The sequence below is a fragment of the Rhyacophila brunnea genome, unplaced genomic scaffold (genome assembly GCF_057557595.1).
Source record: "Rhyacophila brunnea isolate RB1 unplaced genomic scaffold, BYU_Rbru_1.0 scaffold_5, whole genome shotgun sequence".
Lineage (NCBI taxonomy): Eukaryota > Metazoa > Arthropoda > Insecta > Trichoptera > Rhyacophilidae > Rhyacophila > Rhyacophila brunnea.
Genome location: NW_028233170.1, coordinates 16,596,939 through 16,621,907, shown reverse-complemented (window position 1 = coordinate 16,621,907; position 24,969 = coordinate 16,596,939). Strand labels below are relative to the sequence as shown.

Here is a 24,969-nt window from a genome sequence, read left to right as displayed (position 1 = left end):
ATTGAAAAAAAAGTATGTTAATTTAACATATCCGCGGGATTGGAACTAGAGACTCTTATCACAATAATTTGAACAAAAATTAATCATTATCTATATTGATCATATTTTTTGTGGTGGAGGATATCGTTGATTCTATTATATCGTATAATTTATTATGACTCGTATTGTGAATTTATTTTATATACAACTACTTAACACTTCAACATGTTCGATCATTACAAGATCATATGAGCCTCCACAGGGTGGACGTTGTATTAACAGATTTTGTTTTTACGAGAAATGGATGATAAGCGCCGGCTAGACGCTCATGCTTTATCAAAAACTTACCTGCGTAAAACGATTTGTATCGGAAAGTCCGTGTGTGTGGACGGGAAAACTGTATCTCGCGCAAACCGAAAAGTGCTGTAAAAGTAGTTTGGACAAACTATACCGCGCAGGCAAGTCGCTGCCGTCTAGCCGGCGTATTAGCCACTTGCCCAATGTATTAGGTACATACACTGACTACAAATACAAATTGAAAAACAATACATATGTGTATTTTCCAGACACAGGATTTGAACCTGAGACCCACTACATTATAAGCCGACGCTTAAGCCTTAAAATTTATATATACTTCCCAATATAATTATATAATATATGAATTTATTTATATACTATATTTGTATAAATGTAGGTGTGCACTGTCAAAATTGATTATAAGAACCTCAATCAACAAAATAATAGTAAACTGAAGGCTGTAAATAAATTGATAGGTCACAAATAACTATTTGCAGTAAATTATTGACTCTATCTATGCAGTTAACTCAGTATCCGATTGCGGACGCCCTACCCTCGTCAAAGATAGTTCACTAGTGGAAACTTCCTGAATCACAAATAGGAATGCCTCCCGGATCACAAAATTCCAGGTTAAAATACCAGAGTCGCTCATGCGCTAGATAGACTTAGTTACGGTCAACGGTGATTACACCCGGATTTATATTGAATTATTTTATAATTTATTTGAACGAATTAAAGTGACGACAGCACTTTTGCGGTAAACCACAACATCAATAATAATGGGCATACGTTCATAAATATATCTACTATGTTACTAAACTATTTTACTATAGTATATATTTTTATTTCAATTTAGTCTTAAATTCGATGACAGAAAATTTAAAAAATAAATTAATGTAGTAAAATTTTGAGAATGTAACATTCCATATTATATTGAACATACATAACGAGAAAACACTTCAGATATAGGTATATCCACTAGAAAAAATTAATGAATAGTGAATAATTATTCATTTGAATAAAAGAAATGGTTTATTAAAAATTGTTAGCAAGTTCAAGTAGACGTTATAACTAAAAATATTTGGCGAGAGCCGGGCGTCGGTTAGTAATTAAGGTAATTAATATTCCTTGATTTGATACATACAAATCGATAGTCAATAATAACCAGTGGCGGCTCGTGGATATTATATCTGGGGGTGCTGCGGTTGATTAAAAATAAAAATAAATGATTGGATTGGATTATATTTAACTATTAACATCAAAATTATTAAAATTAAATATTAGTATTTTTATAATTTTTATTTCATTATAAAATTGATTCTTCTGTCTTTTTTCCTTGAAAGAAAGTCTATCATCTTTTAGTTGCTACTAGCTCAGAGTCGTTGTCCCGACAACATTTGCAACATGAAAATAGTATTTTCATATTAGTATTACTGTCTAAGCGGCAGTACCAGACTAAGCTCTGAGCGGCGAGCCGGCTTAGCCAATAAGAACATATTCTATCGAAAATGGTACTGCATGAAATCACGCGAGGCATCACTTTCATCGCGGTTATGACAATTATTATTGGATGTATCGGTGCGTGGACAAGCTTAACACGCTTAAATAATAGTGATATTTTCATATAATATACGTAAATTTATGTATATTATAATATTATATTTTTCTCAATTTGCTTGGGGGTGCTGCAGTTCCGCAGTGCATATGAATGAGCCGCCACTGATAATAACGCAATTTGATAAGATGATAAGCATTCCATGTATAACCTACTAGTTTAAATTGTCGTCATTAGATAGGAGGCTCGTAGCATAATTGCTTGATGCACAGATTGGCGAGACACCAATGGCTATACGAGTTCAAATCCCGTCGAGTTTCGTATTTTTTTCAAATATATATTTTTCTAATGGGTATATATTATATCTGAGGTGTTTTCAAGCAGTAGGTACCAAGTTGTTGTTATTGTTTGCGTGTGGTGTGGGCTAGCTAAATTTTATAAATCTACTTACAAATTTGTTATTAATGGTGGAATACGAATAGTCTATATTGGTCCTCTATGAAATATCGGGTATTATCTGTCGAAGTATATATATGCCCTAAAGACGATTTCAGCGATCTGAGAACTTTTCAATATTCTAAAACCATCGTAAATGTTAGTCTCATCAAAGAAGATGATCTACATTCTTTAAAAAGTTATATTTTAGTTATAAAAAAAACTACTCTACTGATTTTTTTTGCGAACTTCTACCACTCACCTCACCTCTACTGAAGTGGTATCCGCGTACCTGCCGTCATACTCAGAGCCATCGTGAAGGTGCGCTCCGTATGGGCCAATGGACCCCACAACCTTAGGAATAGTTTCTGCAAACACAAAAAAAAACAAAATAATGATGACGGTTAAAAGTCAATAAGTACTATATATTAGAAACCTGATTATTCTAACTAAATGGGAGACACGGATGTGCCTATTTACATCTGAATAATAATTATTCAAAGGCGGTGAAAAAAACACATTTATATGAATATGAAAAAGATTTATGAAAATAAAGTTTAAAACCAAAAAAACCAGAGATGTTGAAGGCTTTCATATTAAAACCGCTGAATAAAAGTGTTAGTTTATCGTATGTGCCATTTTATATGCAACGGCCAATAAGTAAGGTCACCCCATCGTAGATGAAATATACTATACACTTGATTTTTCAAAGCTTAGCTAATAGTCGGAGAATCAGTATAAGTATGGTGAAAATTTATTTAAAATTACTGGTTGATTTTATGAAAATATTACATAGTATAGTAAGTATAGGTTGAAATAACATACGTTGAGTATTATATTTTAAACTTTAAAGTAACTTTGTTGTACTAATAAAGCCATTATATTAATATCTCAGACGTCTCGAACGTTGAATGTATATATAAGTTTATTAATAAATTAATTAGGTTCTTACTTTTGTATTTTATAATAGTTTGTTAATATTATTTGTTTTATGAAATTAATTTTTGTTTAATTTAATAGTAACGCGAACAATTTGTTGTGAATCATTTTAATTAAAATATAGCCCAGACTCAAATATCCTAATTGGAAGTACAGTATTTTTATAGCATAAAAATACGATGCAGACGATCGTTTTAACTTAATTTCAACAAAAACTGGACATACCATATCTTTGCATTAAGCATCGAATTGATACAAGAAAGTTTACCAAGTGAATAAAATAAAGTATTTATAAAATAACATCGATTTAACTCACCCTCACGCAAATGAAATATATCGATATCTAAAGCAATTTGATTATACATATATATGTACTTAAGACTAGACTTAACATTACCAATGGCAGGTTACTACTCCTTGGGAGAACAATTTATTATCTATGCTCCTGATCTCTTTCTTAAATCAGGGACATAAAAATCAACACAAAGAATCTGAATGGATATAAATAGTGATATATCTTAGTTTCGGCACTCGTAAAGAGGACGGGAAAGAGCGAAGTGATGGTACTTCATTGCCAAGGTGGTAAGCAAAAATTTTGAGAACACGTGTTATTATAGAATGAAAACACGATAATTGGCGGCGTCGTTTTGATTTATTGAGTATTTGACGTAATAAAGTATACAAAAATATTGAGTTATACAAAAAACGACAAATTATTTATCGCCACTGGCGAATGTAATGTCCCAACTTCACCGCGGGGTTAGAGATCTCTGACTGTCTTGAAAAATAAATTCAGTATTTATCTTCAACATTGAACAAACGAAGGCCGTGGGTCTACCGGAGGGATAAAGATGGAGCGATATGATGAAGGGAGAAAGCTTGTCACTAGGTATAGGTATCTTTGTAGAAAATACGTATAATGCAATCACACTGAAGCACAAAAGATTCACCACGAGGTATTTAAACTCTCGAACTAAAATTGTACTCTCGGCGGCACCCTGATGTCTTCATTTGGTAATAATAGGTGTTATACAAATTTACTATACAATTAAAACATGACTACAATAAATTATCAATGTTTTTATACGTTATAATATTTACAATAAAAAAATGTAATGAATTTCATTTATCGTTCGCATGTCCCCGACGATAAAACCGCATAATAATGCTTTCACTAACCCCAGATACTGTGATTATTTTTTTGTTGAAGGATACCGGACGTTTTGGTTTTTAAATAATCAAGGATTTTTTAATTTAAAAATTCGGTGTGTGTACTTATGTACGCGCGTTATACTTATTTGCCGTAACAAAACAAACACAAAACTTGTGATAAACTAGATTCTTTGACTAGCTCTTAATTATCTTGTTAAATTACACACTCAAGAAAAAGGACCGCTTATTGGAACGCCGTTGGTTTATTTCTATACACTTTAACTTATATTACTAACTGACGTTTAATAACGTAAGGAATTGCAAATGGCCGACAATAATGAATTCGCTGCCTAGGCAACGGAACAATTCTAAACTATAATATTATACTGTATAATCGTCACGATTGCAGTATTATACTGTGGCGTAAAGGTAGTGCGTTCGGCTGATAACCGAACAATCGGAGGTTCGAATCCAATCAAGTGCGTTTTTTTCGTGTGGAAAAATAAATTAAGTGTTACATGTCACACACCAAAAATACACTCTGATCTGATTTCCCAAACGCGCCAAATAAAGTATAACTTCAAAAATTGCAAATTTGGTTTATTATTGAATATCTACTGGAATGTTACTGAATGGAAGATATATTATTAAACAAGTAGGTAACGTAATAAATTGAATAACAATACGATAGTAGGCAGGTATTATGATAAATAATATAATATATGCATTCATTTGTTTTGATTGAAATGAAGTTTGTAAAAGCAACGCTAAAGTGTGAAATAAAAGTAAAATTACCATCTTCGTTTCTAAGCAAGGGATATCGACCACAGCAAGTGAAGGTTATACTGTTATAGTATGCAATTTGTAACGATGAATTATTGTCATTAGTTATTCGCCCAATCCATTGGCTCCTTGATTGGATTAAACATACATTGAACAAATAGCATGTATTTATTGTACAGTCGTGGGATCGAACTCGCGACCCAAAGCTTCAGAGCCGGTCGCTCTATCAACTAGGCAATTGTGGGTGTGGCACCCACGTGGATGTATTTATAATCCGTAACCAAAGTCAATGTTACTAACATAAACTGTGGAATAACTGCATATAAATTCTCCCCATTAGGTATCTACTAGACGGATACCCTCAGAACAAATTATCTTCCACCCATGGCACCCCAAGGTACCTTAGATTGACGACATATTATTTATAGTTCAGTGAAATTACGTGGGAGTAAAAAACAAGGAACCTAGAAAAGTGGAGAGAGTCTGATTAGGCCTTCATCCAGGAGTGGATTGCAACTGGCTTAATCTGATGATAGTCAATAAAAAACCGCATACTTTTATGATTATTGAATGTGTGTCAAAAATAAGTCATGACCAGTACCATGCTGGTTTGGGAATAAAAGTTACTTATTTTGATGTATTTTATGTACACACTATGAAAACGTGCTACGTAATAAAACGAAAAAGTCGTATGAACGGAATTTTCCATATTATGTAGCCATACCAATCATGTCTATAAAAACCATTATTTTACATTTTACAATAAACACGACTTGTTAAACTACTGACAATTATATTTTACATAATAATTAGGAATAAATTTTAATTATTGTATTTAAATGTAGCTATCTTCTCCTGATTATAGTATTTTTTGGTAGGAAACTAAGGTCAAACTTATTTTTTTTTATAATAATTAAATAATAGACTTTTGTTTAATCAAAATACTATCATACCTAAATAATAACACGCAATATAACGACGTCAACATGTTATTCAACATACCTGCATCTGGATATTCATCCATGAATATATCTCGCGCCTGTCTGGCGAGTTCAACAGCTTTGTACATGAGTGCGATGCCTTCATCTGGACTTATTCCCAAGTATTGCACGAAACCTTGTATAGACGCCTGGTAGGTGTTTGTGATAACTAAATCAGCCCCAGCTAAAACAAGTAGAGAAAATTCAGTCCATTAAAAATTGTCAGAGTGATTATCAATAAAGATTATTGAGAGTGTCTGGAAAATATCCGTTTATCTTTGCAGCCCGTTTAGGAATGGATTTGTGCGAGATAATCGTATATTGTTAGTTCCTTTCCTAAACAATTAGCAAGGCAATTAGTATTTTTTAAAGCGTTAAAAACAAACGTATTTCAAAGCCTTGCCTTTAAAATTTAATTTAAGAGCTCGATTTATCTGCAAACCAATAAGATCTAAAAAAATTTAAATAAGATAGACGAGGACTACGCCAATGTTGTGAACGAGAAGAGAAATTGATATTAAAATATTGAAATATATCACAACCGTTCGAGATTGGAAACAGGTTGTCCGAATTTTCAACTTCAGTTATAGTCGACCGTTCTGATGATGGGTTTATAAACCGAAACAGCTGCTAATCTAAATGATTGAGTTAAAGTGGTATTAATAAAAATTACTTTATTTCAAAAATATTATAATGGAGTCCTACCACGTGAACGCAAGTTAATTCATTTAGACGATTTTCCTTCACAGAGGCGCATTTCTTTGACGCAAATGACGCAACCGATTCCTCGTAAAAATTAAAAAAGCGCCTTCTAACCAGTCAAAAAGTAATTTAAATTCAAAAAAGATGCGCATTTCTCCCAAATTGAGTGTAAAATATTACCAAAAGTATAACAAAATTCCTGTATTGAATATTTGGAAAAAATTAAATACGTTTTCATTATTTATCATATGGGTTCTATAAATCAGTCAGTGCGTCGGGCCTCTACACCACTAAACGTGCCACTGTTCCTTTAGCTTTACCATCATCTAATAGGACGTTGTAATTTCATTACGGGGACACATAATAATTATGTAATAATATGTTCTCCTATGTTATTTATTGCACCTCCTGGGGGTCAGGAATCCAGGTTCGGAACCTCTGAAAAAATAATAAGTAAATATAGGTAAAACATATTATTATTATGTACTTTTTTCAACAGCATGCATTTATCTATACGAAAGTTTCAGCACACATGACACTGCTATAGATTTTTGAAAATTTCTGTCGGAAATATGAAGTAAGTATCAAAAGGTTGCGATAGATTAAACAAATGATTTTTTGACTGATGAGTGCAAAGTTTGTGGAAAAGCAATGATTATTTAAAATAGTTTGATATACTTTTATTTAAATTAATGTGATATTCTACGTTAAGCGTCCGAGAAATGTAAAAAAATGTGAAACAATCAACAAAAGTGTTCAAATTTGCTTAATGCAATAATATCATCGATTTTTTCATTTGATGTTATTACAGAAATAAAATTTTATATAACGATGCGAATATTCTAAATTCGAAAATATGTTTCTTTTGCGAAATTTCGTCTACTATTTTCTTATGGCATGACTTTTCTTGATATAAGAAAATCGTTCATCGAATAGCTACCGCACTTATCTCTGTGCGCATTTTCTTAAACGAACAAAATGAATATTGTATTATGCAAACATAACGCTGTGTGTAGAATTCATTACATAGGTACGTACGTACGTCTTATCAACTTTACAGTGGATTGGTTTTTTATTTTTTCGCTTTTCCCAGACACACATAGTTGAATAAACTAACGCTAGAAAAAAATACGAAATATTTCTTCAGTATATCAATCGCGTTATTTATTATCTCGAAATCGAAATGAAAAAACTCCGCAAGAAGGAGAATACTCTTTTTTTTCAAAATAAAAAATACGTTCGGTTTATTCTAGCATTTAAAAAAAAGTTTCATCAAGTTTAGTAAAATTTCACTTAGTCTGAAGTACCTACATATATGTGGCGAAACTATATTTGAATCTCGAGGTAATAATAATAAAAGAAGCTTTAGTATTTACTCAAAGTAATATTTATTAGAACGGTTTGAAATAAATTTAAATACTTGCTATGATATCCCGGTTACACGTGCATGAATTTACTGCTGACATTACGTATTATCACGCGAATGCACGTGTAAACATATATTATTATGCAAGTAGCAATATTGCATGCATGAGTCAAAAGAGTTCGGAAGCTTCTGAATTTTCACGCGACAGTTGGGGTTATTCGATATCTGCACTTGCGCAGTAGAACGATAGTGGCGAACCTGTCGGTAATAAAACGAAATGACAAAATAAATTTTGTTGAATTTTTTTTATACTATTTTCATTAATAATTAATTAGTAATCTTAGCAATTAAATATCAAATGTGTATTCAAACATTCTTCGGTATCGTCTGCAAGAAGAAAATCTCGATTTGAATTTGGAATTCAAAGATGATGTCTACAATCAATCACGTGTAATGATCGAAAATAGCATTCTCGATATGACAGGAAAGATTTTCACGTAATTCGGATTTCTCAGTCCAAAGTTTTAACTTAATGTTTTTGGTATTCTAACTCGACAATGTTTTCAATGAAAATAAAATACGTAAATACGATAAAATTAAAAATATTACGAAGTATCATCACATAATGAGCGCTGATAAGAATAAGTAATTGGAAATGTATGTTTAGAAGTACGTGTCTGTCTTGGTCTATTGTTAAAAATAGTCTTCTGGCTTGGAAACTAAATAGTAATAATCATTAGTCTGTGTATGCGAGATAGTTGTATGCATTTATTAAAGGCGGGGAGCGAGATAACAAATCGACAATACTTACAACTAACTCATTAGCTAATGCTCTCAAAGCAAACACGTGTTGAGTTTCCGCAGTGTGTATAGGTGTCCAGCACACACTCTTCAAACTATATTACTGTAGGAAGAGAAAATGGCTTCGTAAATCGTGAGAATATTAAAGTTTTCAGAAAAGTGTGCGATAAACACTTGATCAAGAAAACTGTAGATAAAAAAATCGGTGTGTGTACTTATGTACGCGCGTTAGAAGTTATACTTCTTTGGCGTAACGAAACAAAATATTATTGCAGAATGTACCTACGTTGGAAGAAAAAAATCTCAAAACCTGTGTTTGAAAAATTTAGCAAACCGCTATTTCGACCACATTTAATTTAATATGACCATTTAATCGACCATTATAATAATAATAATTTATTATAAATCAAAAGTAAAACATGGCCTAAGCCCTAATTAATGATTTAACTGAAACGTGATATTGGCTTTTGTGATGAAACATAATAATTATTATTGTCTTCAATTATTATAAACCGCTAATACATAAATTGACATGGGATATACGACAAATATTATCCTCAACTGTAAATATGTGTATTTTTGTGTATGACGTGTCTAAATATTGTAAATTTACAACATACCATTGTTTGAATTATTTACCAACTCAACATTCACAAAATTTATTTATTTATTGATGTATAATTTTACTCATAAATAAAAGTTGCAACATTCAGTCTTTACCCAACAGGCCCAAGCCACAGTCCTCAACATCACAGCTGAAAATTACAAACCTCCAGCATTTAAAACACCCGAACGTCGCCGCGCAAAATATATTATGTTGCATCGGCGGGCAAATTACCCGTCCCCTGTCCGTCCCATGATTAATGCGTTATATTTGCGCGCGCAACTTCATCACACGCCAAAAATACACTCTGATCTGTTTTCCCAAACGCGCCTAAAGAAGTATAACTTCAAAAATCTTTGATATTGACATAGTCACAACAGATATAAGTAATATAATGTAAGTACCTATATAATAGTAATAAAATACATTAAATTATATTTCCCACTGGATGGCCGACGCTATTATTCGCCTCTACGTCAAGGGTATTGAATCTTTTTCATTTATACGTTCACACTTTCATCTTCTTCCTGCGTGGCTATCTTAAACGGACACATTTTTTTACATTAATAATATAACACTATTTAAAAAATGTCAGCACCACAGACAAACGTGTTGTCATCTCCACGGAATCTCTTCGTAAGCATTCTCGCTATCTCGCTAACAGCACTGAATGTCATTGTAAATAATCAGAAAATGCTTATTAAATAAGGTTTTTGATCGTTGGCACCGTGTTGCTAATCCCGGATCTATGTTTATATAGAAAAAATAGCACGTCGATTTAAAGAATACATTTTAACTCAAGCACTCAGCACTATAGTGCGACTTTTATATCAGGTCTTCTACGCCACCACAGTCGTTTCTTGAACTAAACCTGCGCTCTGCATTTACTTTCCACTTGTATGTTTAATATCGCGTGAAGTTTTATTAACATTAACGGAAGCAGACGAAGAGCATTAGAAGTATTGTGAGGAGGACAAACAGAAAAATATATTTTAATACTGCCAGAGATAATAATATATCTGCTATGACAAGTGTACACGCAAAGATCACACTTGACGTAATAGTGTCGGCGCATGGAGCGCCGTGACGCAAAAGACTTGAAATACAAGTCGAAGAGTAGATACATCTCACTTTAGAACGGCGACACACAGTGAAAAGATGGCCAAAATCATCATAGCCATCTGTTACCTAACGGTTATGACACAGATAGAAGAGGTCATCCTAACTATTACTTAATAGCTATAAACGAAAAATAGTGCCACTAGGTCTATAAGAGTGGAGCTGACAGATGGAAGCATATTATAATGCAATAAAAGAAGATAATGTAACAATAATAACAATTAGTATAATTGAAAAGTAAAAAATACTTTTGAATATTGACTAACCTACCAGTATTTTTATAGTATATTTTCCCGTGAATATGTTTCATATTTTCCATTCGTTTAAATTACTTCACAAGATTCAAAAGGACCGATAACCGTATAAACCAAAAAGCCCTTAAGGTATTTCAAAGAAATCATTTAGATTTTTCTCCTCAAAATCCGACAGATCTAAAAAATATTTACCGCGCTAAAGTGAATCAAAGTAAAATTGAGGACATAGAGCAAAACAATAAAAGAGGCACCTGAGCGATACACAATTTTATTTATTTCAGCATTAAAAAGTAATTCGGAGAAACACCCTTTGATAAAAAAGGACTTCGATTTTCGCCCACGCATTTCAAGCCTGAAATACAGCTATCAGTGAGATATGGCACGTGATGTGATCGAATTTCACAAATCCGATTGAGCGTGTACTCATAGTAATCTTTCGAGAATTTTACTACGGAACCTTCATAAAGATCTATTATCTTCTCAAACAGTCAAGTGAACAGAGATTAGTTTCTTTGTTCTATAACATAGGATTAGGTAACAATACATATTGTATTAATACTTTTTTTATCTAATATAACTAGAAGTAAATACTATCATTTATCAAAAATGCCATTGATTGTGTTTATCGTCTAAATAAGAGATTGCCAATCTTTTCTACTGCCACCTACCATCATGAAGTTGGTTAAAATTACACATTGAAAATAAAATTTGAGTAAATAACTATTTAAAATGAGATTTTCATTAGTACACAAGATACATAATATTATTTAGTCACAAAATTTATGCCTACACTAAACGACTACAGGGATACCCTAAAACCCGCTGGAATGATGAACTCATAAAGTTCGGTAACAGCGACGAAGTAGGGACCGATAAGAGTGGATGGATCTAGGGGAGGCCTTCATCCAGCAGTGGATCGACCCCGGCTGATGATGATGATAGTACTTAATAAAATACGTACCTACTGGAGAAAAATGATTTAATTGCGATATGTTATGTTCATTTGATAAATAACTCATTATAATACGAGGGTGGGTCAATAAGTCCTTAGAAAAGCCGACAGGTGGCGCGACTAGTACTGTAAGCGGTTTGTTTTCATGCAGCGGCACTACCGATTCAGTATGCTGCGAAGTTTCAATCAGATTGGTCGGGTTGTTGTTTTTTATTTTCGTACATTTATAAAAAAAATTTGCTTGTTTACAAAAATGGAGAAAATTGAGTTTAGAGCTGTTATTAAACATTTTAATATAAAAGGGTTAACAGCAAAGGAAATAAAAAATGAGTTGGATTTAGTTCACGGCATATCTGCTCCTTCACTTGCAACTATTTATAACTGGTTAAATGAATTTAAGCGTGGTCGTACATCAACAAAGGATGAACCACGCTCAAGACGTCCTGTAGAGGTGACTACACCAGAAATGATCAATAAAATCCACGATGTGGTATTAAATGACCGAAGATTAAAGTTGAGTGAGATAATTGAGGTTACAGGGATCTCAAAAGGTAGCGTCATTTCTATTTTACATGACAAATTGGGCATGAAAAAAGTTTCTGCAAGATGGGTGCCGCGTTTGCTCACAGTCGACAATAAACGCAATAGGGTGGTGGCCTCTAAAGCCCTGTTGTCGCTCATGCAACGCAATCCGGATGAATTTTTTCGTCGCTTTGTGACTGTAGATGAAACATGGATACACCACTATACTCCCGAGACGAAAGAACAGTCAAAGCAGTGGATTGCAAAAGGCGAACCATGTCCAAAGAAGGCGAAAACCGTAAAATCAGCTGGTAAGGTTATGGCTACTGTATTTTGGGATGCACGTGGAATTATTTTCGTTGACTATTTGGAAAAAGGAAAAACAATAACAGGGGATTATTATGCATCTTTATTGGACCAGCTAAAAAACGAAATTGAAGAAAAACGGCCTCATTTAAACAGGAAAAAAATCCTCTTTCATCAGGACAATGCCCGTGTTCACACATGTTTACGATCAATGGCTAAAATTGAAGAATTGAAGTTTGAATTGGTCGACCACCCACCGTATTCGCCAGATTTAGCCCCCAGTGACTTTTTCCTTTTCCCAAACTTAAAAAAATGGCTAAGTGGACAACGTTTTTTTTCAAATGAAGAAGTCATCGATCGGACAAATGCTTATTTTGAGGACCTTCCGAAAACTTATTTTTCTGACGGTTTAAAAAAAATTGAGAAACGTCTAACCAAGTGTATTGAGCTCCAAGGAGATTATGTTGAGAAATAAAAAAAAATACAAAAATAAAAACTGTTTTAATGCTTTTTTCTAAGGAATTATTGATCCACCCTCGTATATTTAAAAATACATAAAATGATTCCGACATGTCGAGGTGAAATATTGTATAGTTTTGTATTATTATCCCTTTTTGAGAACTCTAGCATCCACATACCGCTCCTTAGCTTTTAAACGCCTACCATGTAAAGTTATGTAGTTAGTTTTAGATGTTTTTATATTTGTTAATTTATTACGAACCATGACCTTACTTTTTTGTACAACGCGGTTCAAAGAACTAGTTATGCACATATTCGGATTTCTGATTAAAATATTTTCTCGATTACAGTTTAGGTGAAGTCTGTATTGAGTTATGTTCCTCAATTTATTTCTTTAATTTTCTTAATGGCACTTCAGATATTAGATATTTATTAGTCCTGTGTAGTATTTAATATATTTTACCACGTTTTTATTAGTTCGTATTCTTGTTTGTCCAGTATTTTTTTTTCTAGTTTGTCCAAGATTTGTATTGGACGATTGAAGATTTTTAACAAACTCCCCGACCAGCTAGACATTTGAAACTTTTAGAATATATCGGAACACGACGACAATACATTCTTTAATACTTTTAGCCATCTTAAAGCAGAATTGAATTAATTTTCAGTTAATTCTGTTTTGTATGGAAAGTTATTTCAGAAAAAAATCGTAAAAAGTAAAACACTATTATTCGTTGCTAAGAGGGTCCTAGAAACTAAATTATTAATATATACGTGCGTTACTATGGAAATCAATATGAAATGTCAAAATGACATCTCAGTATTCTAAATTTATTCAGTATTTCTAGTATAAAGTACAAATATATAAGTACAAAAAAAGTATTTATTAATACATAGAATTGTCAAGTTTATATGATTCAACAGAAAATTAAAAAACGTGGTATATAAAATGTTCTTTTTATCTTGTAATTATTTTAAATACAACTCTGATAAGATAAGTGATAAGAATAAATCAAGCAATTATAGATTGTGTATTTATAAAACAATTACTATTTATATATAATGCACAGCAGTTCTCATTTTACTACATCATACGCTATAAAATTGATAAGTAATTATGATTATCATGAATTATCTCTTCCATTAGTTTTTGTTTTTTATTATTATTAGCGAAATGTAATTTATATCAGTCTGAAAAGGGCCTACTGCTAGAGATGACATCAAGTATCGTATCGAAATAAAAAAAATATCTTTCTTGAAAGTATCAGTATTGAAAGAATGTTTCGATATTTTTTGACATTCCTACCTAACTCTACATTGTAGGCGTTTAAAAGCAAATGAGTTTTATGCGGATTACAAATGGCATAAACTTAAAAAAGGTATAGAAGCTAAAATTTTACTACAATCCGGGATCCGATTTTTATTAAAAAAAATAGGAAATGGTTATTAGTCATTTCTCAAATTATTTGGTGGACGTTCTGAATTGAAACGCATATTGATAAAAAACAAATGTGAATTCGCCAGACAACGGATTTATAAGCAAGCACCGTTCCACTATTCAATCATAGGTAACACAAACATGGTCCCTCCAAACTAATCCGCCCCGCACCACACTTGGTCTTAATTGAAAGTATCACGAGGCGCTACGTTTGAATGTGAAGCATCAGCAGTTGTTTAGTGGGAATGTCTCAGGAGCAGATACCTAATACTGAGATCATCACGCTCTCAAGTGAGCCTTGACTGAGTTTACTAAAAAACGTATTTTGATAAAAAGTGTCATGCGAGAGAAAGCCACGTAGACTTAACAGAAATAAATGAATTTAATGATTTATAAGATAGAATACATAATGTTACTAATACGGACAAACAAAACTATGTGAAGAGATCTTCACGGCCGTAATAAGAACCCCAATTTTTTAATGCAATATAATTGTGTTTTGTGGCGAGCAGGTCGGACGGCCCGATGTGCCCAACAGCTGGTTGGCCCGACTTAAGCATCGCTTCCTTCGCTGTTTCTGTAGTTCTCCGTGACATGAATATGTTGGCCGGGTAACAAGTAAAAAGTTTAAACTCATAGAGCTTGGCAGCGAATCCACCATGGCCTGTCAAAAACTGACAGGTGTAGTTGTCAGGAGTCAATTAGATTATCTCTAATCGAGATTATATATTCGGAAAGAACATCACGGGCAGTCAGTGAATGTCAGTTTATTCTCAAAACAATGGTGTTGATGGTGTCATTTTCTTCATGCTATCCCTTGAATATGGCAAATGGATTATAAACGAGAAAAGTAAAAATAGTAGGTATTAAGATAGATAGTTCTGCAACTTACTGAGATTATTATGAGGCTGAGGAACTATCTTATAAGTAATGTAAACTATCAAAAATATTGGTTATATGGGTATTATCTGGCTTAAACCACCCAGTTTGTGTATATTTCTACATTGTATTACTATACTTATAATACGGTGGGTATACATAGTCCAAGTTTGCCTGAAAGGTGTCAGATTTATAAATGACTCCTGTTTGCAATTTCAGGAATGCAATTATTATAAGGGAGCTTGGAATGCAAACAACTGCTGTCGAGTTTAAGAATATCGGTAGGTTCTACCTATCACTTACCGTGCTTGAAACTAAGAGATACGAGTACCATGCCATGAAAGTTATGATTCCAAAATCAAATGTAAGGAACTGAAATGAAATTCCAGTGAAAACTTTTAAATATATTATGTACATATATTTTGAATTGCTTAAGGGGGAGAGGCATGCCAGCAGAGAACCTAGCGGAAAAATACGTAGCTTGCAATTTGAGATTTTTTTTTGATAATTTACAATTTCAACTGTATTAATTAATAAATATGTCTCTGAAAATATCAAAAAGATTTTTAATTTTTTTTAACTTTTAAGAAAAACTTACAGTTGTAAAAAAATGAAATAAAATGTGAATTCGTTGTAGGGTCACATCTTATTATTACATTATATTTTATGGTCATATTTATTATTAAAATTTAGTTTATTGAGTTTTAGATTTTTTGTCGTTTAGATTTTTGACTAATTCATCGTTTTAATATTTTTTATATTTATTTTAAAAAAACATCGATTTTTATAAAAATATAAATGTGTATAACTTAAAGTCCTTTTTATTTATATTATTAAATGAAAAATTATAAAAAGTATAAAGTATTTTATGTAAAGATATAAATAAAAAGAATTTCAAGTTATACAAATTTATATTTTTATAAAAATCGATGTTTTTTAAAATAAATATAAAAAATATTAAAACGATGAATTAGTCAAAAATCTAAAACTTAATTAACTAAATTTAATAATAAATATGACCATACAATAATATGTAATAATAAGATGTGACCCTGCAACGAATTCACATTTTATTACATTTTTTTACAATTGTAAGTTTATCTTTAAATTAAAAAAAAAATAAAAAATATTTTTAATGTTTTCAGATACATATTTATTAATTAATATAGTTGAAATTGTAAATTATCAAAAAAAATCTCAAATTGCAAGCTTTGTATTTTTCCGCAAGGTTTTCTGCTGGCGTGACTCTCCCCCTTAAAATCAGCAATTAGCGATCATTTTCCATCAGCGGCATTTTCCAACATTATTAGAAATACGAAAATATTTGAATGGTTGATATATTTATTTATGTTTTTTTTGAAAACGAAAGGTATTTTTTGATATAAATCCATAGTTATAAGATAAGAATGATTTTCTTTTTCATCGTCACTTAATTGATATGCACATACTTATTAAAAAAAAGCGAAAAATGTTTTAATATAAAAACTAACAATTATTCTTGGTGGAAATGCATAGTATTAATTTTAAATAAAAGGTACCTACAATATGCAGCAATAATTCATCTTATTTTAATATTAGTCAGGACTAGTTTCGCTCACTTCGCTTCACTTCAAAGGGATATTCTAAACTGGTTGACAACTGATTAAAATAAGTGGAAGTATATACCTACATGTTGTGTTTTATTTTAATTGATTTGTAGTATTTTGGTAGACGTATTTATTTGCCATACACATAGGTACATATAAACACAATTTTTGTGCAGACACCATATGTGATTGAAAAAAAATAAAAGTATCACTGAATATTATGTAATTAATAATAATTAGTTGTTTTTACTTTTACGTCCATATGCATCTCCAAATACCTGTATTTTTACATTCTTTCAGTATTGTTCCATCTCCAAAATAGGATTTGGCTAAAATATATTGTTGAAAAAAAATCTAAAAATATTCCAAAAAAATAGTACATTTTACTGAGGTTTATATACTTAATCTGGAGGAAAAGTTTTATGAAAAATATTCGGGAAAATTATAAATTTAATCTAATTAATCTAAATACTTGCAAATGAGAGTAAAATGACATCGATTTTAGCAAGAAAATCATGGAAGTTCTACCAGGAAGAGGATTAAAATCTTTGGGGTTAATGAAATTTCCCAAATAACATATTATTTATCTGTTTATGTGTAGTAATGAGAATTTACAATAACATTATTGATGAGATCCATTCATTCATCCATGAAATGGTTAAATATATCTTCTTAACGTTATTAATGAATTCTTTTGTCTGTTCATTATTTTATCCACTCAACTATTGTAATTCACATTTTTATACGTAATATATCATTGACGCCAAAAAATTTAATTAATAAATTATTACTATTAATAGTATTACAGAACATCTCATTGAAATCATTAATGCATCTACCAATTTCAATATATTTTTACTTAATATTTATTTATATAAATTTGTAAAAAAATAAAATTATTCTATCAGTAAAAATATATGTAATATAACGTCAATTTTAATTTATTGAGTGATTTAAAATTCAAAATAATCCCGCCTGACTCAGCACTGTTGTGTTATGTTAGAGTATACTGACCATTTACAATAATTAACACAATGTGCAGAGCAACCATTTTATTTTAGGATGCTTTGCTACATATACGCCAAAAACGCCCGATCAGCACATATTCAAAATTTACGTTTTTAAACTTGTTTATATCACGTATGTCCTTAAATAATTGATACAATTTTACAGGCAACACCAAAAATCTCTATCGATTTTTTTTATCACGATTATAATAAGTGATGGTTTCATTATGCTATTTTACCATGTTTTTATTGACTCGTATTCTTGTTTGTCCCGTACAGATTTTTTCTTGTTTGTCCATGATTTTAACTAATTTACCGACTAGCTAGACATTTGAACCTTTTAGAATACATCAGAACACGACGGGAATGCATTTTTTTAAATACTTTTGGCCATCTTCAAGCAGAATTGAATTCATTCTCAGTTAATTCTGTTTTGTATGTTTCGGGAAAAATCGTTAAAAGTAATATTTACTACTCAACTATTATTGGTTGCTAAGTGGGTCCCAGCAACTAAATTATTAATATATACGTGCGTTACTATGGAAATCAATATGAAATGTCAAAATGACATTTCAGTATTCTATATTTATTAATACATAGAATTGTCAAGTTTATATTATGATTCAACAGAAAATTTAAAAACGTGGTATATAAAAAGTTCATTTGTAATTATTTATTTATCATTCAAATAAAAGAGAATCTTAATCTAAAAAACACAATTTACCGTTATTAAACTAAAACTAAATATTAGATATGTGTGAAAGGAGGATAATACGTCTTTCCCTATATCTATATCTATATCTCTCGCCGATAAGAAACTACGCGGGCGGTTTTTATGTACTATTTAGTTTTTTGGCAGGAAATACCTGGCTGATTGATTGATTTTCATGCGGTCTCAAATTAACTATTTACCTTCATGAAAAGAAAATTGTTTTTCAACCTATGTTTGGTTATTTTTATATACCTGCGCTGCGTACCTAAACTATAAAAAAGACAAGTAGGTAGTAAGTAAGTAATCTAGGAAAATATACTTGTTTTTTTATGGGAATTAAATAATATAATATTATATAATTCCTCAATACCCATGTAAAATACGGAACACAATAATTATGTACCTATTATTTATCTGTAATAATCTAGAAAAGATTAATTTATGAAGTATGAATCATTTTGTATTCAACATAGACATATTATTAGGTACATACTATAATTGTTTTAATTTTACACATCATGCGTTTAGTTCATATCATACATATTAAGTTCATACAAAATCCATTATCAATTTGAATTAAATTAAATATTTTAAAATTTATTTTTGACTAGATTTTAGTGTGTAGTATTTTAGGTCTAATAAGTGCCCACCACCACCCGTCATATATGCACAGCCGTGGATATGCACGGCCGCTTTCTATGACGCTTTAAACGTGTCTGAAAGAAGTGACTTTAAGTGCTCATTCCGTCCCGAGACGGAGTCGCACGGGACTGATGCTGCAATCATGCACCGTAGTGCTTAAAGAAGAAAGTTAAAAAAGAAAATTTAGTATTTTAGGTCTGTAGTTTAATTTCTTAAGAACACTTACTACATAGTCCACCCGCTGCAGTTGGATCTAGGACAATTTGGCGCCGGAACAACTGGTCGCCACGCAATTCGAAATTAAATAGACGTTAGGTACTTATAGGTACTTCAAAAAATATATTTAATATTATTATTTATATTTAAATTATTATATTATGATTTAATAGTTGGTGAGAATTTAAATATGCACACGTAAATAATGATTTAATCGTGCATATGTTTAAATTCCAACGAAAAAATAGTTTTTTTTATTTTATATAAAGCCTTAGGTATGGTAATTCTCAATCCGCAATAAAAAAAAACATTATATTAAGAGTAAAATGAATTAAAACTACTAAGTAGTAGATAGAAACAAATTAAAATTCCTCGTCTACTACGTTCTGTATACGACAGTCGTCTACATACGACGTCTACGACAGTGCGGCGTCCAATTGTCCTGGCGTCCAGTCGTCCCATTCCCCTGCAGTTTAGTTTTCCCCACTTCTAGTCTGTACTCTACAGTACTATACGAGCATTTTTTTTTTTTTTTTACATAATTTGAGATATCTGAATATATCTATCTAGAATAAGTTATATGAATAAGTTTGTAAATATATCCACGCGGTCAATAATTGTCAGCGTAATCAATTATCTAGCTACGGGGTTTAATGCATGAGAAAAAATAGCAATCAATATTGATATTAAATTTCTTTGTGACACGTCCTTACCGTTATTTATTACTAATAAGTACCTAAAGGCACACCTGATACAGAATGTCTACGTGAAAATTTTACCGTCGACAGTTTTAAGCAAGCTACTCGTACACTGTGCACATACTGCACACAAAGGAATCACGTATCCATGTGAAAATGGCAATTTTCTAAATTGTATCCGATAATCGACATGTGGATTCCAAAACATATAAATTTCAAATCAGCCGGCGTGTGACGTGGTCGCAGTCACGTAAATTAATGCATTATTGGTCGCGACGTGTATCGGCAATTATGCAAATGCACTTTTTATGCTAGAGCCAATGCACGTGCTGCCAGTGCCATTGTCATGTTCTTTTTTGCGATAACAGACAGATGCATATTAATTGATCGCTTCAAATGGTATAGTGCTAATGTAGTCGTCGTTTGTGATTAGGTTATAGGTACTGCACAAAACATTCGTACTAGTATTACAATGAACAAAAAAAACAAACTATCATTTCCACTGCAAGACGAAGCACATGGTGAACATTATCATATATTGTGATTATTTTGTAATATCTCTGCTTGCGATGAAAACAGGCATTCTAAAAATAATGGCGCCTGTACACGTCCACCAATAGTGTGTATTTTAAACTATCGCAATAATAACTGTTTACACGTGAAAGTGCTGATTATATCTCCAATCTAATTCTTTAAGCGTAAGCGAGACGCAATGTTGTCATTGTATGACGATATTTGACAGGTTCGTAGATAACCGGTAAACGTCAAAATCTTTTGTGCGATGTAGTTCTTATTTCTTCCGGCAGGTTTGCAACTATCGTTCTACTGCGCATGCGCACCCACCATGCAAGTACCAATTGTTGCGTGAAAATTCAGAAGCATGCACGCATTTTCTTGTTTTGGCCGCGATAATACGCACTCTCAGCGGTAAATCCATGTACTTATGTGTAAACAGGGTATAACATGTGATTCAAACTCTTATGTAAGTTGCCGTTTTAACTAAATTTATCAAAAACAAATAGAAGCATGGATTAGAACCTAATAGGTATATGAAATAAATTATATAAATTTTCAATTGTATGCTTTTATTTTTTACGTTAGGAAGTTTACAATACAAATAAAACAAATTCTAATTGATCTATGGTTTGTACTATTCCTTTTGAGTCGTTTTTTGCGACCCGCTTTACAGCCTTTCGCCTTACAGCATCTTCAGGCACTATGCACATTGCACATTCACCAAAGGTAAATGGACACTGTCAGCGAATACAGTTAATTCTCGCTTATATAATATATTTATTCAATAAAATAAAAAAACCTTATGACCTCATCTCATCAAAACTGTCAATTTTGATTCAATCTATAGACATAGACTGTTTAGTGAATGGCTAACAAACATCACTATAAAACGTCTGTTTAACGTCTTCCATATACTAATATTATGATCCGTCTTAAAATAGATATTCAGATTAATCCCTTTTATTTACATATATTATATTATAAACGACTGCCATTTTCATATAAATACTTTCAGGAAACACAAAATTAATGGAAACTGGCCTACCCTAAAGGGTGTGGTAGCAAGGTTCACTTTATTATTTTAGGTCACAAAACCAAGGGACCCAAAGCACGCTGACTGTCTTCAAATATTGAATGTGCATTATGATTACGTGACAAACTTTAATGGATATTATGAGACACACGTAATTATTGAAAACAGCATATTCCTTAACACGTGTTTAAGTTTATCACATATTTTTTCACACTCGAGGTTCATATCCTGTTATGTCACAAACGGTAGGGTAAACCGGTTCCAATTAATTTTGTGTTCCCTGAATCGGCCTGTGGCAGTATTGCATATTGGATAGAATTTCATATTTCTTACCTCGTAGGAAGTCAAGATGGGTGCTGATGACTTCATCAGGATTTGTTGCGAGGAAACGGGCACTCCAAAGGGGGTCTCCATCTACCACCTCTCCTAAGTGGCAACTGAGCTGAGACGAAAATCCACCATCGAGGATGACTATCCTCTCAGGTTTTTCATGAGGCTTCATATCTCCCTGTGAATAAATGGATAATTCGTTACTGATAATTCGATTGTACATTTTATGAAAAAAAATGCTCAATTATTGTTTTGACATTAATATGTACCGGTTTGAAATAGGCGTTATATTATATTATATGATACGTTGGCGGTCATAGCTTCGTGAATTGGACGTCAGAATTACAGAAAAGTTGTAAAAGTCTCCAATTTAAAACAGCATTTTGAAGCGGCTGATAAATATAAACATTCTGTAAACACATAAACACGTGCTGTTGCAAAACACGTATTCAGTGGACGTTATTTTGATTTTTCTGGTCCGACGCGCTTGCCACATTTTGATTATTTTTACCGCGGGATAAGACGTTTTGAAAGACTCCGCGATGGACATTAAAAACGCATGCGCTTGATTTGCAGCTAGCTGGCGGGTAAATATTTTTAGAACTAGAAAAATGTTCGAAATATTTAAACTAGTTTAAATTTGAAATACGCGCGGGAATTTTACGAGAAATAAAATAATACACCGGTCAACGAACCTTTGTAATATCTCGCAATGTCACACACATACTATGATAGTTCATACATATGCCTGATATAACATAAAGAAAAATATTATTTCACCGAGTAGGCATACTATAAATAAAATGATATCTCTACGGGTAACATTGACCGTATCGCAATTAATAATTCGCAAAACAATTGTCAAAAATATATGAAAAACACGCACAGTTCCATAAAAGAAATACAATAAATAAGAAATATTCGAGATATTTATTATTATTTGATGGTATTTGGAATAACCTTAGATTTAATTCGAAAAATCCAACAAAAATATCAATTCCAAACTACGTGTTTTCAATATGGAATGTCAAATTGTAAAATCTTCTGTATATTGTATTAATCAGTGTTAAATAAACATACAAAAAATATTAGTAAATTTAATTATAAATGAATACCGGAAATGTCGACCAAAGTTAGATCGAACTATTAAAGATACCTGAATTGAATCCGTGATATAAATGGTAATACTAAAATTACACATTATGCTCAAATTATTTCTATAGTCTTCCTGTAAAATGTATTATGTTCATTCAAATATGTAATTTGTAGGAACGTTGACGTACGTCGTAGTTTAATACAAAAACCAAGAGATGTACAATAATTGTAGTATGTTTATTTTATGCAGGAATGGAAAACATCTCCAGTATTTTTGTCTTTCTAATTTCCATACATGCCATAAGAGGTAAAATATACAAACGATAATATAAATTATATTATTGTAACACTATTATTAAGGCCTATTCTTTAATCCTTTACATCCTGAAAGAATAGCCTTATTAGAATCACATACTTATTAGAACTTCTATACCTACTTCTAGAATTCTACCAAGTAAATGTTGACCCAATTAATGAGGTAAAATATATTTTTCCACATGGCAATAATATACATGCATTTTGTAGTATGTAATAGGAAAAAAATCAGTACTTCTTTTGTCTAATGATAACGATTCATATTTCTATTTTTTTTACAACCAAAGTAAAAAACATAATGTCGGAAAATTAGCAAAAATCCTCAATTTTCTTGAAGCATAAAGTTTTACAGAAAATAACAAACACGTCATGGCTGGCTGTGCCATTTTTGTGACTTCAGTTGTTTTAAGTGCAACAATAAAGTTCACGATTCTTAATTTGAATTTTTCTTGTAAAGCGCAACTCGTAAGCTTCCTTTACCGCTCGAGCTTTAAACCTCCACTACATCTGCCGTAGTACAAGGGAAACAAATGGAAATACAAAAAAATGACAGATACAATCAAATTATATTATTGTGCAGCGGCGCACAACAGTTTCATTGGTACAGCGGGAGAGTAAACATACTTGAAACTCGAAGGAGATGATGCAGGATAATAATTAGAGGTTAGCTTTGTCATAAATCATGGGAGATATCGATGTAGGTAAGTCATTATAATATTTTTACATTACCTACACTATGAAAGCCTTGAATACAGAATAAATATTACTTAATGGTACATTTATTTTCCTTAATATTTGTTTGACATTTTTATGATAATATTAGCAATTATTATTGTTTTATTTTAATGAAATGAAACGTTTTTTCCCCCTGAAAAACGAAATAAATATTGAAGGTTGCGGGCGATATCGATTCATAGACCTTCCGATTACAATGCGCGTATACTGCCGATATGATATTCAGTATATTGCATCAGTGGAATTGTATACATTCATCACAGTGTTTTCATCTATTCACCACTTAATTTAAGGAGATCTTAATTTAAAAGATCTTCATCGACACATTGAATGATACCTAATATAAATCAAGAATAAGCAACATAGTCACTAATATCTATTTTAGAAAGCTAATTGGGATTTAAATATTATATCAACATCAAATCTAATATATAAAAATCAACATTTGTTTGTGTGTTTGTTTGTTTGTTCGTATTTTATGCGCTGCCATACCGTTCATCCGATTGCGATAAAACTTTGTGAACTTATTGCTTGCACTTTCGCGAAGAGTATAGGCTATATCTTA

The 24,969-nt window shown here is 31.7% G+C and overlaps 1 protein-coding gene across 2 annotated transcripts in view; it reads right to left on the bottom strand.

Annotated features, from left to right (window-relative positions):
• LOC147066099 (betaine-homocysteine S-methyltransferase-like) overlaps positions 1–24,969 on the bottom strand; it is a 55,756-nt gene that overhangs the window by 5,124 nt on the left and 25,663 nt on the right. The window contains exons 2-4 of one of the 2 annotated variants that reach the window (XR_015071608.1): positions 22,263–22,437; positions 6,143–6,304; positions 2,529–2,634 (exon numbers count right to left, since the gene is read on the bottom strand). Coding sequence is in view for 1 of the 2 variants with exons in the window: in XM_085955518.1 (XP_085811644.1) it covers positions 2,534–2,634; positions 6,143–6,304; positions 22,263–22,431 (432 nt within the window). In the remaining variant the exon portion in view is untranslated. The remainder of the gene's footprint in view (positions 1–2,528; positions 2,635–6,142; positions 6,305–22,262; positions 22,438–24,969) is intronic. The other variant, XM_085955518.1, reaches the window with a different exon arrangement.